We start from the raw sequence: 22,361 nt of genomic DNA on the forward strand, positions 1-22,361 counted from the left end.
GTTGTAGATGGACACAAAACCTTTTATTTTATTTATTTCTATGTGGTGCTAAGGATCGAGCCAAATGCCTCTCATATGCTTGGCAAATGCTCTACCACTAAGCCACAAGCCCAGCCCTTCTCATGGTTCTTTTGAGATATTTAGAAGCTATTAATTGTTGACCTCTTATGTCTTCTGACAACTTAACTTCATTATATATTTATTTTCTGATAGAATATCGGATTCCCCTTTTTTCCAGGTCAGGTTAATATATAACATACAAAGTTTTTAGTTTTTTATTTTTTTAACTCCCCTAATTTAGTAGGTTTGCTTTATCTAATATTTCCTTTTTAAAAAATTTTTTCTAATTAGTTATACATTACAATTTTGATATACTGTAAACAAATGGAGCATAACTTCTCATTCCTCTGGCTGTATATAGTGGATAGACACTTCAGTAGTGTATAACATTTCTTAATAAAAAATTTCCTGATTATGAAAATAATAATAGCTCATTGAAGAAAGCTTTGAAAATTATAGATTTATTTTTAATCAAGGGAGAGCAGCTGTTTCTCTTCAGAACACATTAGTCTATATTTCAATATGCAGTTTTTCTCCACTAGAATATTACAAAGATAATTTCTTGGAAATCAAATTTCTACTACTAGGAAGATAACTATTTTAATAGTTTATATTTAACTATGTAGCTCCAAAATTCATGGGAACTAAATTTGACAAATTTTAATGAATTTTTTTTTAATGTTCTAAATCACGACCATTCAAAAGAACTTTCTGCAGTGACAGAAACAATGTATATATGTGTTGTCCAGTAAGGTAGGCACTAACTACATGTGGCTATTAAGCCTTTGAATTAATTATAGCTAGCGCAACTGTAAGCTACTGAATCTTTTGTTTTATTTAATCTTTCATTCAAATTTAAATAAAAATAATCACATTTGACTAGTGAATGCCATATTGACAGCACAGGTCTAAACCAAATAAGATAGCTTTTGTCCTTATGATCATACATATGCTTAAAAAGTATCTGTATTTTGTTTAAAAATAGATGGGTAGGGGCTGGGGATGTGGCTCAAGCGTTGGCGCGCTCACTTGGCATGCGTGGGGCACTGGGTTCCATCCTCAGCACCACATAAAAATAAAATAAAGATGTTGAGTCCACCGAAAACTAAAAAATAAATATTGAAAAAAAATTCTCTCTCGCTCTCTCTAAAAAAAAAAAAAAAAGATGGGTAATTATGGTATGTAGTCCTACTTGATTGCTTGAAAATTCATCATCAATATTTTTCCTCTATAGGAAGAAGACCGAAAACTGTTGGTTGGATTCTTAGAAGATGTAATGACCCTGCTTTCACTATCTCATGCTCCTCTTGATAGCCTGAAGGCTTCTTTTGTGGAACTGGGGTAAAAAATAAATTGTAGTTTACAGTTTTTTAAAAGGTACATAAAAGAAAGAGATAAAAGATCCAGGTAACTGAGAACCAAGCAAGGAAGGGAAGCCCCAGGATGATGGCTAAGGGAAGTCCCACTCTAATAGTTTTAAAGCAGACCAAAGGAGCGCCTACCCAAATTGGAACAGGACTAGTTTGAAGAAATAGGGGAGGAGAGGGACTATTATATGTTTCAACTATTGCAAAAAACAAGTAATAACAGGCTTTTGAAAAAAAGACAAGTTAACATTCTCAAATTAGATTTATGGAGTGCAAATTTTGTCTCATTACACAATAATTCTCTTGGTTTTGAGACCTAATTTTTTTGTTTTGTTTCGTTTATTTAGATATTCTTAATACTTTTTAAAATCAATTCATTGTAGTTTTAAATGGAAAGGGTGCAGATAGGTTTTCTTTGAAGCAATTGGAATAATAAAACAACAAATTTGAAAAAAATGTAGTTTCCCAGAACTGAAAAAGCACCTCAACTAAAAGCCAGCCCCCTAGACTCCTTTTTCCATTATGTTTGATTTGCTTAGTTGTACTCATGATCTCATTATCTGGCTGCTAAAGTAGCTTTGTCTCAGTCTTTACTGAAAACAAGCTTATGCATTTATTAATTATACCATATTATATTTGAATATTTTCATAGCCAACATAGTTCTCCATACAGGTGGTTTTAGTTGATCTTATTTGATCCTACAGTACAACCATATAACATAAACAGGACATGTATTGCTTCCCCAAGTTTTATAGGTGTAGAAACCAAGACTCACAGAGGCTGTAACTTACCCATCTGATTCTTATTAATGCTCTTTCCTGTTTTCTCCTAGAGAAATCTTTCTTTATTTATAATTTTAGTTTTCATTCTATTAAAATGTTAAGGTTTCTGGGCTGGGGTTGTGGCTCAGTGGCAGAGTGCTTTGCCTAGCATGTGTGAGGCACTGGGTTCGTTTCTCGGCACCACGTATCAATAAATTTAAAAAAAAAATAAAGGTTCATTGAAAACTAAAAAAATATATATATTTTTTTAAATGTTAAGGTTTAAAAAAAATGTTAAGGTTTCTGTTGCAATTGCAGATGCTTAGAGAAGCTGAAAGAATGATTTCTGAATGTGGTTTATGGTTTTATTAGATGACTTTATTTTTTAAAGAACCTTAGCTATACAGCATTATGCCATATGTTCTGCCAATATTTTTATAATTAATATTTTTTATACATAGTGTATTTCAGTACATCAGTAAGGCACTGTGGCTTTTAATTTTAACAATGGTAATTTTTTTCCAGTGCGAATCCAGCTTACCATGAGTTGCTGTTAACTGTTTTGTGGTATGGTGTTGTCCATACTTCAGCACTTGTAAGGTGTACTGCTGCTAGAATGTTTGAGGTATGTTAATATGTGTCTCTGTTGATTCCAAGTAGAGGGAGAGGGGGAAAAAATTTTTAAGTGCTTTGTATACCATGTTGATATATATTTTATGGCATTGAACACTGTCTAGTTGTGTACTGTGTGATGGGGCAGAACTTTAGCTTTGACATATTTTCTAGCCTTATTGGTTCCTTAAATGTTATTCTCAGTTCTAGTTCTCAAATTCTTGTAAATCTTATTTTAATTTCAGTCTTATATAAATCTTTCTGATTCTACTTTTCTACTTACTGAAGTAAATGACTAGTTAAATAAACTAAAATAACCTGGGTATCTTTTAAGTTATGGATTCATTAGTAGCATTAAAAAATCAATTATTACAATTATGGAAATATTTGATTTATTCATTACTTCAACTTGACTATTCCTTCTTCACATGTTTTATCTGGAATAATATCCCTATACATTAACTGCCAATAGACTTAAAAATAAAGAGGAGATTGTTCACGTAATTTACCTTGATTTTATGAAATTGCCACCTACTCAAGTTTGAAAATTGAAATATCTATCTGTTGTACCCATCAGGTAGCAAATTACAACATAGCCAAGTATATTCTTATAGAGAGACATTTTTAGAACTTCAGTCAAGCACTCAAGTTGGTTTAGTCTTTCTTGATGCTTTTGTCTTACCATAGTCAGGCTTCCTGGGTTCAGCTTCCACCTCTGCCACCTGGTGATCTTATAAATTACTTTGGCAAATTTGAACTTCTTCATATCTGAATTTCGTGATCTACACAATGAAGACAGTAATAAAAGTGTTCATCTCAAAGGACCGTTGTTAATATTAAATGAGTTAATGCTTGAAAGCTACTAATACAGTGTCTGGAATATAAGAGCATATAATAAATGTTAACCATCATTATAGTTTTTATATTCACACTATTACTTCACAAAATAATATAATAGTGCAGGGAATAAATATATGCTTATCCAGACTTATCTCTAATGTTCATGGGATTCTTTAAGCATTTATTTCCATAAGAATTAAATATTTTTGAATTTCATAATTTCACCACAATTTAAGACAAATTGCAGTCAAAAGTATAGAATACGGATATACTTAAAATATTTTCCTTCTAAATTTTTTAAGATATACTATTGCCTTCTAAAAAATTTAGGGCTGGGATTGTAGCTTAGTGGCAGAGCACTTGCCTAGCACGTGCGAGCACTTGCCTCAGCAGCACCACATAAAATAAATAAATAAAATAAAAGTATTCTGTTTAAAATAAATAAATAAAATGAATAAGAATTTTAATATATCAATTAGATCCATGACATCTAAAGAAAATCCCATTGTATGAGGAAGTTGAAAATTCTCTCTTCATATTATTCCGTCAGTTGTTTTACATATTTGATTAAAAATCTGTAATCCAGGGCTCTTTGTCCAGGTGAATGCTAAAATAACTATTTGGTTTTATGTCTAGTACAAGTTGGTTCTGGTTACAAGGAATTTTGATCTTTCAGCATGCTGAAAGATCATTGTAGAAAAATGAAAGACATTGTAGAAAAGTCTCTCTTCACTCTCATCTTCCCCCTCTAAAGAAAAAAGAAGTAACCTTTTAAATGAAGAGCTCTCTTTAATATGTTCCCCTCATGGGATTTTATTCTAAGACCAAAAAAGCTAATTGTTTTTCTTAAACCCTTGCTTTCTAAAATGTATGTAGGCACTATTGAAACATTTATATATAAATATAAATAAAATATTTTATACATATATTATATATATAAATAAAAATAATTTAAATAAATAAACTGAAACATCCCTTGTTTTTGTTTTGTTTTTCAGCCTTGTTTCTTATATGTAGCTATTGTCTGATCTGTGTCAGTACTGGTCTGAAAACTATATCCAAACTTAAGCAGTTTTCAGTGTCTTAGGTTGATTATGAACTTCTCAGTCTAGTTTGAGAGACTTTCAAAATTCATTTATGAGGGCTGGGGCTATAGCTCAGTTTTACAGCACTTGCCTTGTATGTGTGAGGCACTGGGTTCAATCCTCAGGACCACATAAAAATAAATAAAGATATTGTGTCCATCCACAATTTAAAAAAATTATTTAATAAATTCATGATAAAGATTTTACAGGGCATGGTAATACACCTATCAGTAGGAGAAATTAAAGGTCCTTTTTCTTTAGTGATCCTTATTTTAAACAAAATTGTATTAAATACAGTTCATGAGACTTCTTTTGATATTAATGCTTTATAATGAGAGTTATGGCTGATTCCCCTCAAAATGAATTATATCAAGATGACAACATAAAAGGAGACTTAAAATAACTAAAAAATACGTGAGAGCAAAAACTCTTGAGGAGAAGGTGAAAAATGGATATATCTGGAACCTAGTATAAAGTACTGAAGTCAAACAAGAAATTAGCCTAGTTTTTAGATGGTAAGGCACAAGGGGAAACCTAATCAGTTATATTGTTCTCATTGTTAAATAAGAGTCCATGTCTTACCTTTTTAAAAGGGGAGCGTGGCGTCTGGGATTGTGGCTTAGTGGTAGAGTGCTCGCCTACCATGCACGGGGCCCTGGGTTCGATCCTTAGCACCACATAAAAATAAATGAATGGAATAAAGGTATTGTTTCCAACTATAACTAAAAAAAAATAAATATTAAAAAATGGGGGAACATACTGTGTGAGTCTTACTGTGATGCATTAGCTTTTCTAAATGATGCAGTAAAAAACTTCTTTCATATAAGTGTTTTTATTGTATCAATCATAAGGAAATCAAGAAGAAGGCATGGACATTAAGTCAGATAAGACAGAATCCATTTTCTAGTTCCACTATTTATTGGCTCTAAATGCCTGGATAAATAACTTCTCCAAGCCTCAATTTCTTCAACTGCTAATATGCTGCTAATAATGTACTTGCCTTATATAAAAATCAAATGGTATATTGCTTGTGAAGTGCATAATAATAATTGATAACTCTTTACTTTCTGATTTTCTAGTTTAAGAAATTGAACTTAATCTCAGAGCAGCACAAAGTTAAACTTGTCCCCTAGATTATCCTCTTTTTTAATATTTTTAGTGGGCACAAAAGTAGATATTTGAAGATATACTTTATGGATTCAAAATCTGAGCTATCTTAGTTATAAGATGATACAGAGAGAAGGTTTTCTTTAATAGTATTTGAACTTTCTTCTCCTGTTCCTTTATACCTGACATCTATAACTAAGGTAATAACGAAAGTTCCTTTGTGGTTTATTCCTAATCATCTGTGGTTTTATATAAAAATTACTTCAGAATTTGGAAGTAGATTCTAAAATGAATTCAGTTGGTAAGTGGAAACAGATTATTCAAAATTAAGTATCTTCACATAAAGTGAGGTATGTTCTCATGTGTTGCATAGGGATGTTCACATATGCACATAATGATTTCTGTTATTAAAAATTCCATGGCATCTTGATCTTCTGTGAGGACTAGTTCCATTATTAGGTGAACAGACTGATTCGCATTTAGGATTAAAAATGCTTACACTCTGAAGTTGAAAAGAGGGTTTCCCGTCTGTATTTACCTCAAATTTAGTAATCTTTATAAAACAATAAATGCATACTGCTCAATATGGTTCTGTTTTGCAAATTAGTGTTATCTAATAAATGAATTATTTTAATATATTCTGATTATGTTTATTTGAAAATTTATTCAAGATTTTAGGGAAATATAAAACAAAGAACTGATTAAAAGTTAGCTACCAAACTTTTAAAAATTAATTTCATTTTCCAAATACATCACAAATCATATTATTGAAATAGTTATAATAATTAAGTTCTCGTTTGTTTCTTGAATGCAAATTCTTTATCATATAAGTATATTATGTGAAAATCAATAGTCAATGGTCCTTTGAGTTAAATATTGCCATTTTCAGATAATAAAACTGAGTTTCAAGAGATAATGTAATATATCTACAACTACAAGCTAACAAATGGAGAACTGGAGTCTGAACCCAGAGCTGATTCTCAAGTATATTACTCTAGAAGTATTATGTTGCATTATGCTCTATACCTCTAAAGAGAAAGCTCTGTGATTTAAAAGGTTGAAAATTTCCCTATGTGTTTTTTAAATTTACTTACTATAGAACAATCATAAGCAGTTTAGTCATGTCTGTTAGACATTTCAGTTTGGTTTAAAAACAGTTCAATTTGTACCATGTTGGTCATAATTAAACCACACCAGATTTCCTTTGAGAATTTAACCATAACACCTTGTGTGTGTCCTCTAAGTTCAATTTTCTTTTCCTCTTACATTATATTTTAATTGAACATGGAAGTTACATAGACTATTTGACCAAAAGTACACTGCCATTCAATCAGTGATGAAATTTCTTTTCATAGCTGCTAGGCTGTTTAAGCTTTTATTTTCTTGCTAAGCATTCTCTGCCTTTGTAAAGCACTCTAGTAGCTATATTTGCTTAGCTTCTAATTTTGGTTTTGCTTTATGTTTTCTCTCTTTCTCTTGGTTGTCCCTTTCTTCTTCCCATGACACTGTATTTGCTCTTTTCGTGCATCACCTGTGAATACCCCCTGTGCTGACCAATCAGCTGTTGGTGAAGGGGGTGAATGAAACTCTGGTAGCTCAGAGGGTTGTTCCTGCTCTCATTACACTCTCCAGTGACCCTGAAATGTAAGTGTCATCCCTGCCTTTTACGTTCAGCATCCCTTTCAAAAATGTGCCTGTCAGGAAATAGCCATCAGCTTTAGAATTCATTGTAGAAGCTCTTTGAAATAATAATACTGGCTGGGCTTGGTGGCTCAGGCCTATAATCCCAGCAACTCAGAGGCTGAGGTAGGCTGAAGAAGGAGAATTACAAGTTCAAGGCCAGTCTTTGAAATTTAGTGAAATTGTGTCTCAAAAAAATACTGTTTTTAAAGGCTAGGGGTGTAGATTAGTGGTAGAACACCCCTTGATTTAATTCTCAGTACCACAAAAATAATAATAGTAGTAACATTACTGGATTATGCTTATTTGATTTTTAAGCTTTATCATGTTACTGTTCATACATCGTTTTTTTAAAAGCGAACCCTCACAGTAAGACTAATTTGGAGGCCGCGTATTGGCAAAAAAACATATCAGTAGTATTAGTATTCAGTTAACATTTTCAAACGTAAAATGTGCTGATGGACTATTTCTTCCAAGCCAAGAAAGGATGCTCTGCTAATCTCACTAACAGGTTGTTACCAGTAAGTGTAGTGGCATGAACCAAAGGCTTAACATTTTAATGTCTCATGTGAATGACTAAACCAAGAAAGGCCAGTGAGTCTGCCTGCCCATCCTCAGTCACAGCTAACCCAGTTCTCATTCCAGTTTACCAAACCATTTTTTATTGCATGTTGACTGGTTTACAGCTGACTCTTCGAGGCATGAGTGAAGCGTTAGTTGACAAGCGGGTTGCTCCGGCCCTTGTTACCTTGTCCAGTGATCCTGAATTGTGAGTTTCACAGACTGCGACCTTAAGTTATCCTGCCTATCTTTTTGAGCATTCTTCTTGGTCTGCTTTTTAAAATTTTTAATTTGTCATTGCTAGAGACTAATACAGTATTTTTACCTACTATGATTCACATTTTATTAATACTTACTTTGTATGTCAAAGAAAGTTTCAGTTTCTTTCTTTTTTAATTTCTAACAGCTCTGTCAGGATTGCCACAATTCCAGCTTTTGGCACTATTATGGAAACAGTTATCCAAAGAGAGGTAGGAAATCACCAAAATGTATTTATATATGTGTATCTCATTGAGGTGATGGTGACACATTACCACATGTGTCCCCATTGATAGGGGCAGAAGGATTATATCTTTTGTTATTTCTTAGTTGTGGGCAGAGGAGTATCTCATATTTGAAAGCAAGATAGCCTAACTTAATAATAGGCATATCCCCATATCCTAAGGAACTAGTCCATATTCCATATGTCCAGTCTTCTCAACTAATTAATTAATTAATAGGCCAACCTCAGGTCTTCTAAGTCTAACTGGATATTGGAGTTTTGAGTAAGCTTTCAAATCAAGCCTAACTCCAAAGTCTTATATTTTCTAGTAGACTTTTAGCCAAACTGTGTAAATTCTTGATTGCAAGTTTGCACAGATTTGAAAATTATTTTACAAGGTAACAGTAGGAACACAAATCTATTTTACAAATGAACAACAGAAAGCACCTGTATTCTGATAACTATGTCATTGATGCTACCAATCTGGTATCATCTTAATACTACATCTGTCACTAGTGATTCAAGAGAATACCAAAGCTTTCCTCCCTAAAGGTGTATTTTGAAACTGTGATTCCATTTCAAGTTTTTTAGATTCTGTCTGTAACATTAACTGTAAGACACATCTCAAAATTAGTATCAGAGGTTTATTATTTGTTATCATATTGGACATGTCTTTACACAAATGAAAAGCCCTCTGGATTAGAAAATAAATTACTTGTGGATATAGTCCCTGGTCACTTAAATGTAAATAATGCTTTTCATTTAATGACATTTTACCAAAAAAAGAAAAATTTAATATAATTTCTTTGTCATAAAGATTAAAATTAAGTAAATTAGTTAGAAACATTTTAAATTTTTCTTGGTGAAGCAACAGAAAAAAAAAAACATCATTCTGCAACACTTGCAGTCTTGGCAGAATTTCAACATATTCTTAAATCCTAAAATAAAAATGTCTTAGGGAAATATGAGTAAGATATAAGTCATTAATGACTCATTGCTTTCAGAAGGTGGATGATTGGGTAACTCATACTGTGACTTAAGAGTTATCATTTTGATACAAAATCATAAATTTAACCATCTTTGCCCTAGTTACAGGGTTTTTTCCTTTTGATTTTACATTTTGTCAGGGAATATTTTTATTTAAAAAAGAAAGAATTAATAAGAATAAAAAATGTGAAAGCTTTTCTGAGCTAAAAGACTACATAAGTATTTTATTATATCCAAATGTCTAATTTCGTGGGGTTATGAATTGTTTGAACTTACTGCTGTAAGCTATGTTTAGTATGTATATCTTTCATTTTAACAACAGTATTCATTTTTAATATTCTATAAAATGACAATATAATATCCAATTTTAAGTTACTAGAAAGAGTGAAAATGCAGTTGGCTTCTTTCCTGGAAGATCCTCAGTATCAAGACCAACATTCTTTGCATACAGAGATCATAAAAACATTTGGTAGAGTTGGGCCTAATGCAGAACCCAGGTTCCGAGATGAGTGTAAGTTGCATTTTTCTACCTTTTTTCCTGAATTGTCAGATCCTCAGAAGCTTCTCTGAGGATTTGTCACATGTTAAATAAAGCCTTGACTGCATTTTATCTTTTGTATGTTGAAAACTGAACTCAAAACAAGTTATTTATTATGAATCCAATGTGGTAATTTGACATCATAAGGTGCTAATTTATCCATGTTTGAGGAATATAGAAAATTTCAGTACATATTTAGACAGAAAGACATACACATATCCACACATGTGTATATGCATACCATTCAAGTTCTGTTAACTATTAACTGCATGAATGCTTTATTCCACAAAACCCCCCACACCCCTATTCCTTACTACATGTTATATTATCATATATTCAGTACATAGTATCTATTTGGTATACTATATATCAGTTGCTCTAATACATATGAAAAGTTACTCTAAACTTCATTATTATAGAATCATTTCTTAATAACAGCTAATTGCAAAATACTGTGCTGCCTTGTATTTTGATAGTTTTTATTATTCATAGGGAAATTTTGTATTTCTAGATAAATTTTTTATTTTTAGTTTTAGGTGGATGTAACATCTTTATTTTATTTTTATGTGGTGCTGAGGATCAAACCCAGTGCCTCAACAATGCTTGATGAGCACTCTACCACTGAGCCACAACCCCAGCCCCTCTAGACATGATCTTATGAAAGCTATGCATTTCTCCAACTAGCATGTTGTCAGCATGACACACCACTTTGTTTTAATGCAGTTTGTTGATCCGCTAAATGATCTGCATGATTATCTGCTAACACATTTTCTCCAGTTTCTCTTTTTTTTACTGTGGTCCTCAACCTTTATGACAACAGTTTCTTTTGGTAGCTTTAGTCCATCTAGAAATTATTTCTCCAGAAACACATCAGTTATCATTGTTATACTTCAGCCCTTAATTTTAGCAGTTTGTCATGATTTAGAAAGGGCCACAGGTTCAACCACTTAATAATCAACTTGGTTTCTAATACAGAGTTGGATTCTCCAGTAAACTAGTTTTTGCAAATCCAGCCTGATATTATTTCTTACCATTTTTAAGATAAGAGTAATCAAAAAGTATTAAGTCAGTATTGAGGCTGCAGGGTCCAAAACATATGTTGAGGGAGGACACCACACTTCAGAAATGGTCTTTTCACTGTGCAAGTGTATTCATAGTTAACCGACCAACAGAAAAAGCATTGGTATTTTAGTTTTGCAATAGGGCTAGACCCACATGTGGTAACATCAAATTGACAGATGATTTTAGTAGGAGCTCTGAGGTACTTTGACTTCATGGAGGCTGTAATTACTCTTAGGCAAAGAGAAATTCCTGTCTTCTGGACTAAGGGGATAGTATAAATGTATTGGGTCTTTAGGTTATACTGAGTTAAAAACCTCTCGAGCATGATCTAACCTTTGTATGTACATTCAAAAGAAACACTGTTGATCATCTATGAAGGATCAGTCTGGATTCCTATACTTTTGTTAGATCATTGGAGTCTTTTTTCTCAGTCATTCTAGGTCTACAATTATTTCTCAAAGCAAACATAGTGTCTGTATCTTAATTTTGAGGAACTTTTAAAAATAATCATACTACTTCATATGACAGATTATTTATAGAGTAGATACATACCTATTATATTTGTAGGATTTGCATAACAAGGAACTTTCTTCTCATAGTAGCCCTAAATTAACAGTTAAAAATGGGCTGAAGAAAAAAAATGAGTTTAAGAGAAGATTTAGGATAGAAATTCCCACTGCTTGGGGCTGGGACTGGGGCTCATCTAGCGCTCATCTAGCGAGGCGCTGGGTTCGATCCTCAGCACCACATAAAAATAAATAAAATAAAGTTATTGTGTCCAACTACAACTAAAAATATATGTATTTAAAAAAAAAAAGAAATTCCCACTGCTTTAGTAGATCTAGTAAACCATTGTCCCTGACATCTCCTTTAACTTATCATATACCTGCAAATACATTTTCATACAACCTTTCACGTTTTAATATAATCAGAATGGTTTTTAAGATAAAAATCTCTCCCCACCTTCACTGGATTTATTGTCCAGTGAAGTGGCTTATTTAACTGTACTCAAGCAATTCCCTTTTGGAGTTTAGAGGAAGAATAGAGAATTTGGGAGTGGTAATGTCTTCCTTGGAGAGTAGCATTTTAGGTATGTAGATTATTTGTCCCTCTACTTCTTAACTAATAGAGGACATTAGTGCTTTCATTAGCCATTGTTTTTCTAACTTTTCGTTATCTCAGGAACTTTGGTTCTGATTTTTAAGAACCAGTTTTTTGGTTTTTTTTTTTTGTTGTTGTTGTTGTTTTTTTTTTAGAGAGAGTGAGAGAGAGAGAATTTTTTTTTAATCTTTATTTTTTAGTTTTCGGCGGACACAACATCTTTGTTTGTATGTGGTGCTGAGGATCGAACCCAGGCCGCACGCATGCCAGGCGAGCGCACTACCACTTGAGCCACATCCCCAGTCCCAGAACCAGTTTTTTTTTATCTGAAACCCTATGGAGTTAGTTTGTTTTTAGTTATTTTACTTTGTAAGGTTTTCTAAAAATATTCAGTGATATCCTGGAAATTTGCTAGAGGGTCAATTTTCCATTACAAATTAGTTTTTTTTTTCTTGGTTCCTTATTTCACATCTGAGCACATTTATTTAAAAAGAGGAAAAGATTTCCTTTACTTTTACTGCCAGATCTACCCTAGAATATTTTTTGAAAGTTTTCTGAAATATAGTTTTATGAATTCTGTTGTTGATTTATCTTTATTTTAGTTGTGATTTTTAAATCTTTGTCCAATCTGCCCTGAAGATTTCCTATTCTTTTTCCCTGTGAAGATTAATTTTAGAATTATGCTCACCTAGGCTACTAAACCTTTTCTTAGTCTTTAGTATCCTACTGCTTTTAACCATTTAAATCCATCTGATGTATTAAAATTAAGTAATTAGAACAGATGAGGTAGCCCAGGATAATACAAGTACAGTGAAATCTTGGATTCTATAGTACATTTTTATGTTCCTGAGAATTAAGGGGATCCTTATGTAAAGCCTTTAACTACCTCTACTTTAAAGTTTAAATTAACTTCTATAGATTTATCTTTTAGTCAAGCATTTTTAAGGAATATTATACAGTATGATCATTGTATTTTTTAGAAAAACTGAGGAAAGGTCAAAGACTAGGAACAATAAAAGGGCTATGCATGATTAGATCAAATGGCAAGAAAGGTAAGTTTCAGAAGGTTGGGTTAGAAGAGAACTATAACCTTTGGGAGAACCTAAGCCATCTCTCCTAAGAATCCTAGTTTTAGTGGGAAATGTTATTCAGAAAACACAGTCTTGGGCACTAGGGATTGCTCATTGCAACTGCATAGGTTATTATTTCTTCAGTCATTGCTTTTACTTTATTTTTTTTTAATTTTTAGTTGTAGTTGGACATAATACGTTTATTTTATTTATTTTTATGTAGTGCTAAGGATTGAACCCAGGGCCTTACGTACTAGGCAAGCACTCTACCGCTGAGCTACAACCCCAGCCCTCCCCACCATTGCTTTTACTTTAGTAGTAGGCTAACTGTATTTATGAAGCTTTACATTATTCTATAAGGGTATTGAACCCTCAGAACTTAAAAATTCAGGCACCAGTGCCATTTGACATTATTTTTTATGAAGCATTTTAGAAACTAAAGGTAATAATATTATTAGGGAGTAAAATAATATTATTGAAAAAACATTGTGAGTTATTGAGAAAATAATAAGTATATTATAACAATAATATTTTTATTAAAAAGCTTGTTTGTAAGGACAAATAACACAAGATATAGGTTGTTCATATTTGTGTGTGTGTGTGTGTGTGTGTGTGTTTCTTTTTTCAAAATTGGGAAAATGAATTACAGTGAGCCAAAATCACCCATGTGCATCCCCATAACTAGTTAATAATTACAGTAGTAAATAATCTATTTCTCCCAAATCCCAGATCACTTTTTGTTTTGAAAAACATACTTTCTTCCTAGTAAAGAAAAGAAAGCATAGAATGTTGGTAATCTTTTGAAAGCATCCAGCAGTAAATAAAATTTTAGAAATTAAAATGGTAAATCTTTTGTAAAGTATGAGGGTTTCATATGCGTGTTTGGGATAAAAATGTAACAATTTCTTTTTTCTTTTTCAGTCGTTATACCACATTTGCATAAGTTAGCCTTGGTGAACAACTTACAAATTGTGGATTCTAAAAGACTGGACATTGCCACCCATCTTTTTGAAGCCTACAGTGCACTTTCATGTTGTTGTATCCTTGCTTTATCAAAGTATATCTACCTTTTTGTAACCAATTTTACAATGAACCTTAGCTTCAACTTATTAATATGTAGAAAATTGAAATTTTTATTTTCCTTTGTCCACTTCTTTTTTACAGTTGTTTTATAATTTTAAAAATAACTTAAAATTCTGTTTATATTTCTACCTTTTTAAAATAATAAGTTTCTTAGACCGAATTTTATTATGTTAATCAGCTGTGTAACAGAGCAGAAAATAAAGCCAGAATGAATTATAGTCGAGAGACTTCCATTTATCAAAAGACTGCCTTATATATGTCCTGGCAGTTAAGTTTTTCAGTGAATATTTAATTGTTGGTATCCGGTGAATTTCTTTTACAGAGGTATCACTCATTAGAAAAGTACAGGGACAACTAGGAGAAAACTTAGATCATATAAGCCCACATCAACTCTATATTGTAAATAAATAAGCTAAGGCTTAAAGATGATAGTGACTTATTCTGTTTTTATAGTTAAAAGCAAAACTGTGACCAGAACAAAGAACTTTAGTCATTCTCCCCCAATTCCCATTAAATATTCTCTTTACTATCCTATGCCTAGTAAAATAAAAACTAAGAGGAAGTAAAGATGGGCAAAATGAATACTAACTTCCTGGCTCTTATTGAAAGGCAGAAGAGTTCAAAAAAGGAAATAAGAGATTGAAAAAAGAGTGGAATGTTGAATATTCAAATAGAACAAATCTGCACACTAGACACAGAATCAGAGAATTATGATATAGAGGAATCGGAAAAATGATAAGAGGTTCCTGGAAAAAACAGCAAAAAGGAAGTTTCAGGTTTATGATTTCTGATACTGAGTATATAATGTTCTTAGATTTTTACATTTTTCCCAATTGTTTACACATGGTTGCTTATTACTATTGGTGCATTTGAATTTATATAAAATAGTGAGATTCATTGTGAAATATTGTACAGCATTTAATAACAAAGTAAGCAGGTACTTTTAAATAAGATAAATGCACAACACTATTGGCACTGGATTTTTGACCAGAAAGTATCGTGGGAGATTGTTTTTACTCAGAATAAAACAGAAAAAGTAGAAAAATAGAGCTATCTATTAAGGAGCTGCATGTCCTTTTGAAACTATTAAAACTTTTAGATAATTGGATTCATTATTGAGTGTATTTTATTTTTGGAATCTACTACAAATTACCAAATCATATGGATGATATAAATCATGTTCTTTGGAATATAGATTATGAAGTGGGCATAAGTACCCTGTTTTAGTAATATTGTACCTCAATTATGTGTGTCATCTGTAAATTTAATTCCACTAAAAGGAGAACTTGCTATCATTCCTGATTTATCTTTTTGGCTCTTTAAACTTAGAGAAAATAGAGGAAGCAAAAAGAGGAACTGATATTCTGAATTAGCAAGGAAGAATTTTTTAACAATGGAGAAGCGACAGGATCCCTGCAAGAAAGTAGTAATAACACGTCAGAGTTTTATCACAAAAGAAGGAAAATATTGTTTCATTCATTAGACTTAAGCAGAACTCATGTATAATATTAGTAGAAAGTTTCTAAAGGAATGTGCCAAAAAGAAAATGATCAAAAAGATCAAAATTTTTATCTTTATAAAATCCAAAAATAAAAATTTTTATCTTTATAAAATAAAATTTTCCAAGTGGGAAAGACATTGGTTTCTGAAGAGTATAGAAGTCTGTATAGAAAAATATTATCATGCATTTCAATACACAGATTGTTCCAAAAATAAACACAATAAAAAGTTTTTATAGCAATATGGTATAAGAAAAAACCATCCTAACAATAGTGCTTAAGAAGTCATGTTTAGGAAAAGCTAGAAGGAATTTAGAAATCTTTAACCTGGAGAAGAGATAACTTGAGGATAGAAAGATATTTTGACAATTGCAAGTACCTAAAGGTTAGAAGGAAGGGTAGGTACTGTGTAGCTAAAGATACAGAGCTAACACTAAACAAGCTGAGGTTCCAGAGAGACCAGTTTTGTTTATGGGGAAAACTTTATAATTGGTCTATCTAAAACTGCAGTGATCTCGCTTATGAAATTATAAATATGCTATCATTATGAACAATTAGAACCCTTTTGACCATCATTCATCAATGAGGTAGAGACTATTTCAAACATGAGTAAATGATCTGTATATTTGCAGAGCTTGAAAGACTATGATTCTTTGGGGAAAAGGTGAACTGAAAGGAGGAAAGTATCTTTCCTCTTTTCTCTAAATAAAGCCATCTTAAGCTTCTCAATCTATGCCCATATTTCTGACATCACAGGCTGCTAATCCAAAGGTCACTCACAGCTTTATCTTGGTGGTACTTTCCCCATATCTAGAGAAGAAAACTACATAATCATTAGGTTGCAGCCCTCTGTATTTCTATATTTTTAGTGACTATGAATTTATAAGCCACTAATTATAGGAGCTTTGTGCACAATTTTTATTTAAAACTGTATTTTCAAGGAAATATTTATATATTATGCTGATTTTTCTTGATAATTTTTATTAAAAATTATTTTAAAATTTATTATAATTTATAAAAATTTTATTTTAATTTTTTTTCAAAAATAATTAAGCCATCTTTCTAAGGAAATTTATTTAGTGGCATTTTTTACTTTAATATGGTATAATCTTTTTAAAGAACTATTTTAAATAGATAACAGCTAGAATAAGGTAAGAATGTGCCAGAATTGATGTGAATGAACAAGATGAATTATTTTCTTGACAAATATATCTGCTTTCCTAATTCTTTAGAATGTCAAGATAATCAACAGAAATTAAGATGAGCAGGAACTATAAGTAATACTACACTGATAGCAAAATCTCTTATTACATCAAAAACTCTGTTATCCAAGTCTATCAGAACCAGTAGAAGGTCAGTTCAATAGGATGATTAAAATAAGAAACCAGGAAAATGATATAAACCTTAAATAACTTATTTTAACTTAAAAATATACTTGTATTTTTATCAATCTTGATATAAAACTGAGGCATCTCTTTTGTGTGAATAATTATAGTTAAATATCTTTCTTAGATAAACCACATCCATGGTGCATTTGTGTATAATTTTAAGATTAAGGTTCTCTTAACAGGATACAGAAACATTTCTGATACTGAGTATATAATGTTCTTAGATTTTTACATTTTTCCCAATTGTTTACACATGGTTGTTTGTTACTGTTGGTGAATTTGAATTTATATAAAATAGAGGGATTCAGTGTGAAATATTATACAACACTTAATAACAATGCTTTAAGCAGTTTGCCCTTTTTTTCCAAAACTTTCAACTTAATTATCATAGAAACATTGATTTTCTTTTCATACTCATTTAAATCTGATTAAGTTTCATGATTTAGTTGTCATCCTTTTTTCACACATTTACACAGCATATTATTGAATTATGGGATACCAGAATGAATGCCACTAGCATGAATAGATTGTGAGAATAAACACAGTAACCTGCTCCAAATAAAGAATCATACAAGACTGTTTACTTACTCTGAGCATCAATAGAACATAGTCCTCCTTTCAGAGGGCTTCTTTATATATAACCTCTACTGTTTGGTTGAACATTTGGTTTATTAAATTTTTCTTAACTACCTTCTCTCAAGTCATTTCAGAGGATTTAATGGTAAATCATTTTTTACCTGGCCTCAGGTGTTTACGCACTGACATGGAACATCTCTCTCCAGAACATGAGGTAAGCCACTGTGATTATCACTGTTATCACTGTGATAACACTGTTATTATTTGATATGTTTCAATATCTCCAATATGTTTCAATATCTCCTGTGCAAGCTTTCATTACTCTTTATGTAAGGCTTGATTGTGATATGCTGTGTTTAATTTTTTTCTAATTTAGCTCAGTGTTATTATTTGATTTATTTACTAGTTGTGATATTTCAAGCAACTGCTTTAACATCTTGAATCCTCTGCTTAATTCTGTGAAGTAGATATAACATGCTCACCTTCATTTTAATTAATAAGAATTTAATAAGATTTACATGGGTGAAATGTTTTATAACTATAAAATGTTAATTATCTCTATCAACTTTCTTAAAAGCCAAGTTTCTATTTTCTATCTCCATTTCTTCATAACTCTTTCATTTCTTGCTCTTTGCCTCCTGCTTCCTCTATCATTTGTATCCTCAAGCTATTTTTCTGCCAGCTTTTCCTATTATGTTTGACTTTTTTCTCCTAAGTGAAACAAAAGCTTCCCTTCATTGTTTCCCATATCTCTTTTTCTTCTCAATGTCTCTACCCACTCTTTTCTTTTCAACTTTCACACTGTCTATTGGTACATATGCCTACTTGCAAATCAGTTCCTTAATTCATCTTCTTTTTGTTGTTGTTGTTCAAAAAACTAAGAAGCATTGAGTTTATTTACATCTATGAATTTTTTTTAAATTAGACACAAACTCAACAAAAGACTTGTTCTTCAGTAATATTAACTTTTGAATTATTTTTTCATGTCTTTATACATGTAGTATTTTTTTTGCATTAAAATTCTTATTACACATATATACCACAATTTTTCATATCACTGTTTGTATATAAAGTAGGTTGACACCCAATTTGTGTCTTCATACATGTACTTTAGATAATGATGTCCATCACATTTAATTCAGCTTCTTGCCGGTCTTCAAAACATTCCTTTATTTCCTTCAAGTTTTTGCTTAAATCTCAACTTTACCTCAGTGCCTACCCTGAACTAAAGAAACCTAAAAAAAATAAATACTATTAAGTGATTGAGATTTGGGAGTGGGATAGGCAAGGAATGCTGGGGAATTGACTCAGGGCCTTGCACTATACCCAGCCCCCAGATTGAGATCTTATATGAATCCTTTAACAAAGTAACTGCTATATTTTTAAAATTTTAATCAATGTGTTAGTTTATGAGATACTCAATATTTAGTTAAAAGTTTAGATAAAACCATCGTGTTGTGCTCTTCATTAAAGTAATTTTTCTTAATCAGGTTATTTTAAGTTCTATGATCAAAGAATGTGAACAAAAAGTAGAAAACAAGACTGTCCAAGAGCCTCAAGGGTAAGACATTTTTTCTTTAAGGCTTCATATTTACCTTAATTTTTCTATCTAAATATTGTTTATAATGTTTCATGTTGTATTATTTTGTAGTCATTTATTTAGAAGACAAGAAAATTATTCAGTTCAGCTGTTCTTTCAATGCTAGTCCATAAACCATCTCATCAGAAGTATCCCGGGAATTTAAAACTCGGATCTTGTCCTCATTCTTTGTACCCTCCTCTCAATATTGTGATTCACTTTAGGAATCTTTACATTTAACAGTCTCCAAAGAGATTTTGCTGTGGAGCTGGATCAGGAACTCACTGATCAAAACAATATCTAGAAATTTGTGTCAGAAATTTGTTAGCTAGGTGGCACATGCCTGTAATCTCAGCTGCTTGGAAAGCTGAGAAAGGAGAATCATGAGGTTAAAACCAGCCTCAGCAATGGCAAAGCCCTAAGCAACTCAGATCCAAAATAGGGCTGGGGCTGTGGTTCAGTGGTCAAATGCCCCTGAGTTCAATCCCCAGTATCAAAAAGAAAGGAAGAAAGAAAGAAAGAAAGAAAGAAAGAAAGAGAGAGAGAGAGAGAGAGAGAGAGAGAGAAAGAGAGAGAGAGAGAATTTTGTCAGAAGTTTGAAGATATAGCTGTTTGCTTCATAAACAATTGTAAATTTGGGAATGTCATAGCCAAACTAATGCTTCTAAACAAGCTAATTAGAATTCAGAGAGTCAATGAAATTAAAATGTGACAAGCCAGGCAAGGCTTGGTGGCCATTACATATAATACCAACTACTCTGGAGACTAATGCAGTTAGAGACCAAGTTAGGCAACTTAGTGAGACCCTGTGTAAAAATAAAATAAAAAGGCTGGAAATATAACTTAGTGGTAGAATGCTTGCCTAGCATGCATGAGGCCCTGAGTTCAATCCCCAGTACTGGGGGAACAAAAAATAGTGAACACAGATGAGGAAGAATAATTAATGTTAGGAATTCAGAAAAGGAATAATTTACAAATAGACTTTGTGTACTTTAATTCTTATTGAAGTAATCTTCAATGATTAATTTTAAGTGGATTCAAACATTAAAAAAAAAAAAACCCTCAGAGTGTTTTCTTTAAGTATAACTATTAGGAGTACGTTTCATCCTAGCTACTCTTTCATACACACAGAGTCTCTTAGTCTTTGATGTAACAGAACTTTTTTTTTTTTTCTAATTAAGCTTACTAGGATAAAAGGAGCTCTTCTTCATACATACCTGCTATTTCAGCATTGGAGGATTCAAACAATAAGAAGAGCTAACTAGGCACAGTGGCACATGCCTGTAGTCCTAGCAACTCAAGAGGCTAAGGCAAGAGTGTTGCAAGTTTGAGGCCAACCTCAGCAACTTAGCAAGACCCTGTTTCAAAATTACAAAATAAATTTTAAAAGACTAGGAATATAGCTAAGTGCTAAAGCAGTCCTGGATTTGATCTCCAGTACCCAAAAATAATAAAACAATAGTAATGTAATGAAACAAAAATTTCTGATCTAAACTAAATCTCCAAAATAAACACCAAAACAAATACTTACATTTATTTATTATATGTTAAATATCAAGATTATTTGGTGTCTTCAGATTATTGTTTTAAAACATGAAAATCTTTGGAACAAAATTCATTTTAAATGAAATTTCATGGATCTAAATGTAGGAATTAAAATAGAGAAAAATATCTTTGCAAAAGATTGCTTTTTCTATATGTGACCCTTTTTTAAAAAATTTTTTTAAAAAAGCTTTACTTGTGTAATCATGTTTTTTCATGTCATTCAGATCATCTGTATTGTTACTGATTTTTAGAGAATTTCAAATAAACACAAGAATGAATTCCCATGTTTTAATCACCCAGCTTCAACTCAGTTTTATTCCACTATTATACCATTTACTTCCCTTTCCTATATATACAGTGCTATTTATCTTTAAAAGATAACAAGTATTTTGGGGGCTGGGATTGTAGCTCAGTGGAAGAGCACTTGTAGCATGTATGAGGCACTGGGTTCAATTCTCAACACCACATATAAATAAATAAAATGAAAAAGGTCCATCGACAACTAAAAAATACTTCTTTTAAGAAAAGGTAAGGGGAGGCTGGGGTTGTGGCTCAGCAGTAGAGCACTCGCCTAACACAGGCGAGGCCCTGGGCTCGATCCCCAACACCACATAAAAATGAATAAATAAAGATATTGTGTCCAACTACAACTAAAAAATAAATATTTTTAAAAATCTCAGCCTCTCAGGAGGTAACAAGTATTTTTTAAAAACATAAGCAATAACAGTAACTCCTTAATGTTGTCGATTCTTTTGTCCCCATTTAAATTTTGAATTTTTTTCATGAATATTATCTGATTTGTTATTTAATGTTTTTATTATAGTTTGTTCTTTGAGTCAAGATCCAGATAAGTTCTGTACATTATATCTGGCTGATATGTTAAGTCTCTTACTCCATAGGTACAAGGTTCCACTCCTCTTTTATTCTTCATAAAATTTGCTTGTAAAAGAAACTGGGTCATTTGTCCTTGAGAGTTTTTCACAGTTTGAATTTTGCTGACTACATTTCCCTTGTATTGTTTAACATGTACTTCTGTATTTCCTGTAAATTTGGTAGTTGGGTCTAGATCTAGAGACTTAATCAGATTCGGGGCGTCTTTGTTTCTTTGGGCAAGACTACTACTTTTTTCCTCATAAGGCAGATAATGTCTGCTTCTTTCCTTTTTTGGGGATGTTAACAAGCTGTTAGTGACTAAAACCTAGTTCCACTAATTCATTACAGGTTACAAAATACAATACTCTCTAATTCTGTCATTTCTATATCATTTATGAGCCAGAATACTTCAGAAAAGAAAATTTTTACCCCGTATGTACTACCGTGACCCAGTGTATATTGTTTGCATAGTAAAGATAAAATAAATGTTTGGGTTTTTTTTTTA

General features: G+C 31.8%; 1 protein-coding gene across 7 annotated transcripts in view; it reads left to right on the top strand.

Moving 5' to 3' along the window:
- The window catches only part of RELCH (RAB11 binding and LisH domain, coiled-coil and HEAT repeat containing), a 112,943-nt gene that overhangs the window by 84,792 nt on the left and 5,790 nt on the right, over positions 1-22,361 (top strand). For 4 of the 7 annotated variants that reach the window (XM_081263663.1, XM_081263661.1, XM_081263664.1 and 1 more), the window contains 8 exons: positions 1,295-1,401; positions 2,715-2,814; positions 7,395-7,477; positions 8,481-8,544; positions 9,915-10,053; positions 14,235-14,351; positions 17,985-18,073; positions 19,350-19,420. In XM_081263663.1, coding sequence (XP_081119789.1) covers positions 1,295-1,401; positions 2,715-2,814; positions 7,395-7,477; positions 8,481-8,544; positions 9,915-10,053; positions 14,235-14,351; positions 17,985-18,073; positions 19,350-19,420 — 770 coding nt within the window. Of the gene's footprint in view, positions 1-1,294; positions 1,402-2,714; positions 2,815-7,394; positions 7,478-8,199; positions 8,283-8,480; positions 8,545-9,914; positions 10,054-14,234; positions 14,352-17,984; positions 18,074-19,349; positions 19,421-22,361 lie in introns of those variants that run through there. The other 3 variants (XM_081263662.1, XM_081263665.1, XM_081263667.1) reach the window with 2 other exon arrangements.

Source organism: Spermophilus citellus, assembly GCF_964194105.1.
Source record: "Spermophilus citellus genome assembly, chromosome: 12".
Taxonomy (NCBI): Eukaryota; Metazoa; Chordata; class Mammalia; order Rodentia; family Sciuridae; genus Spermophilus; species Spermophilus citellus.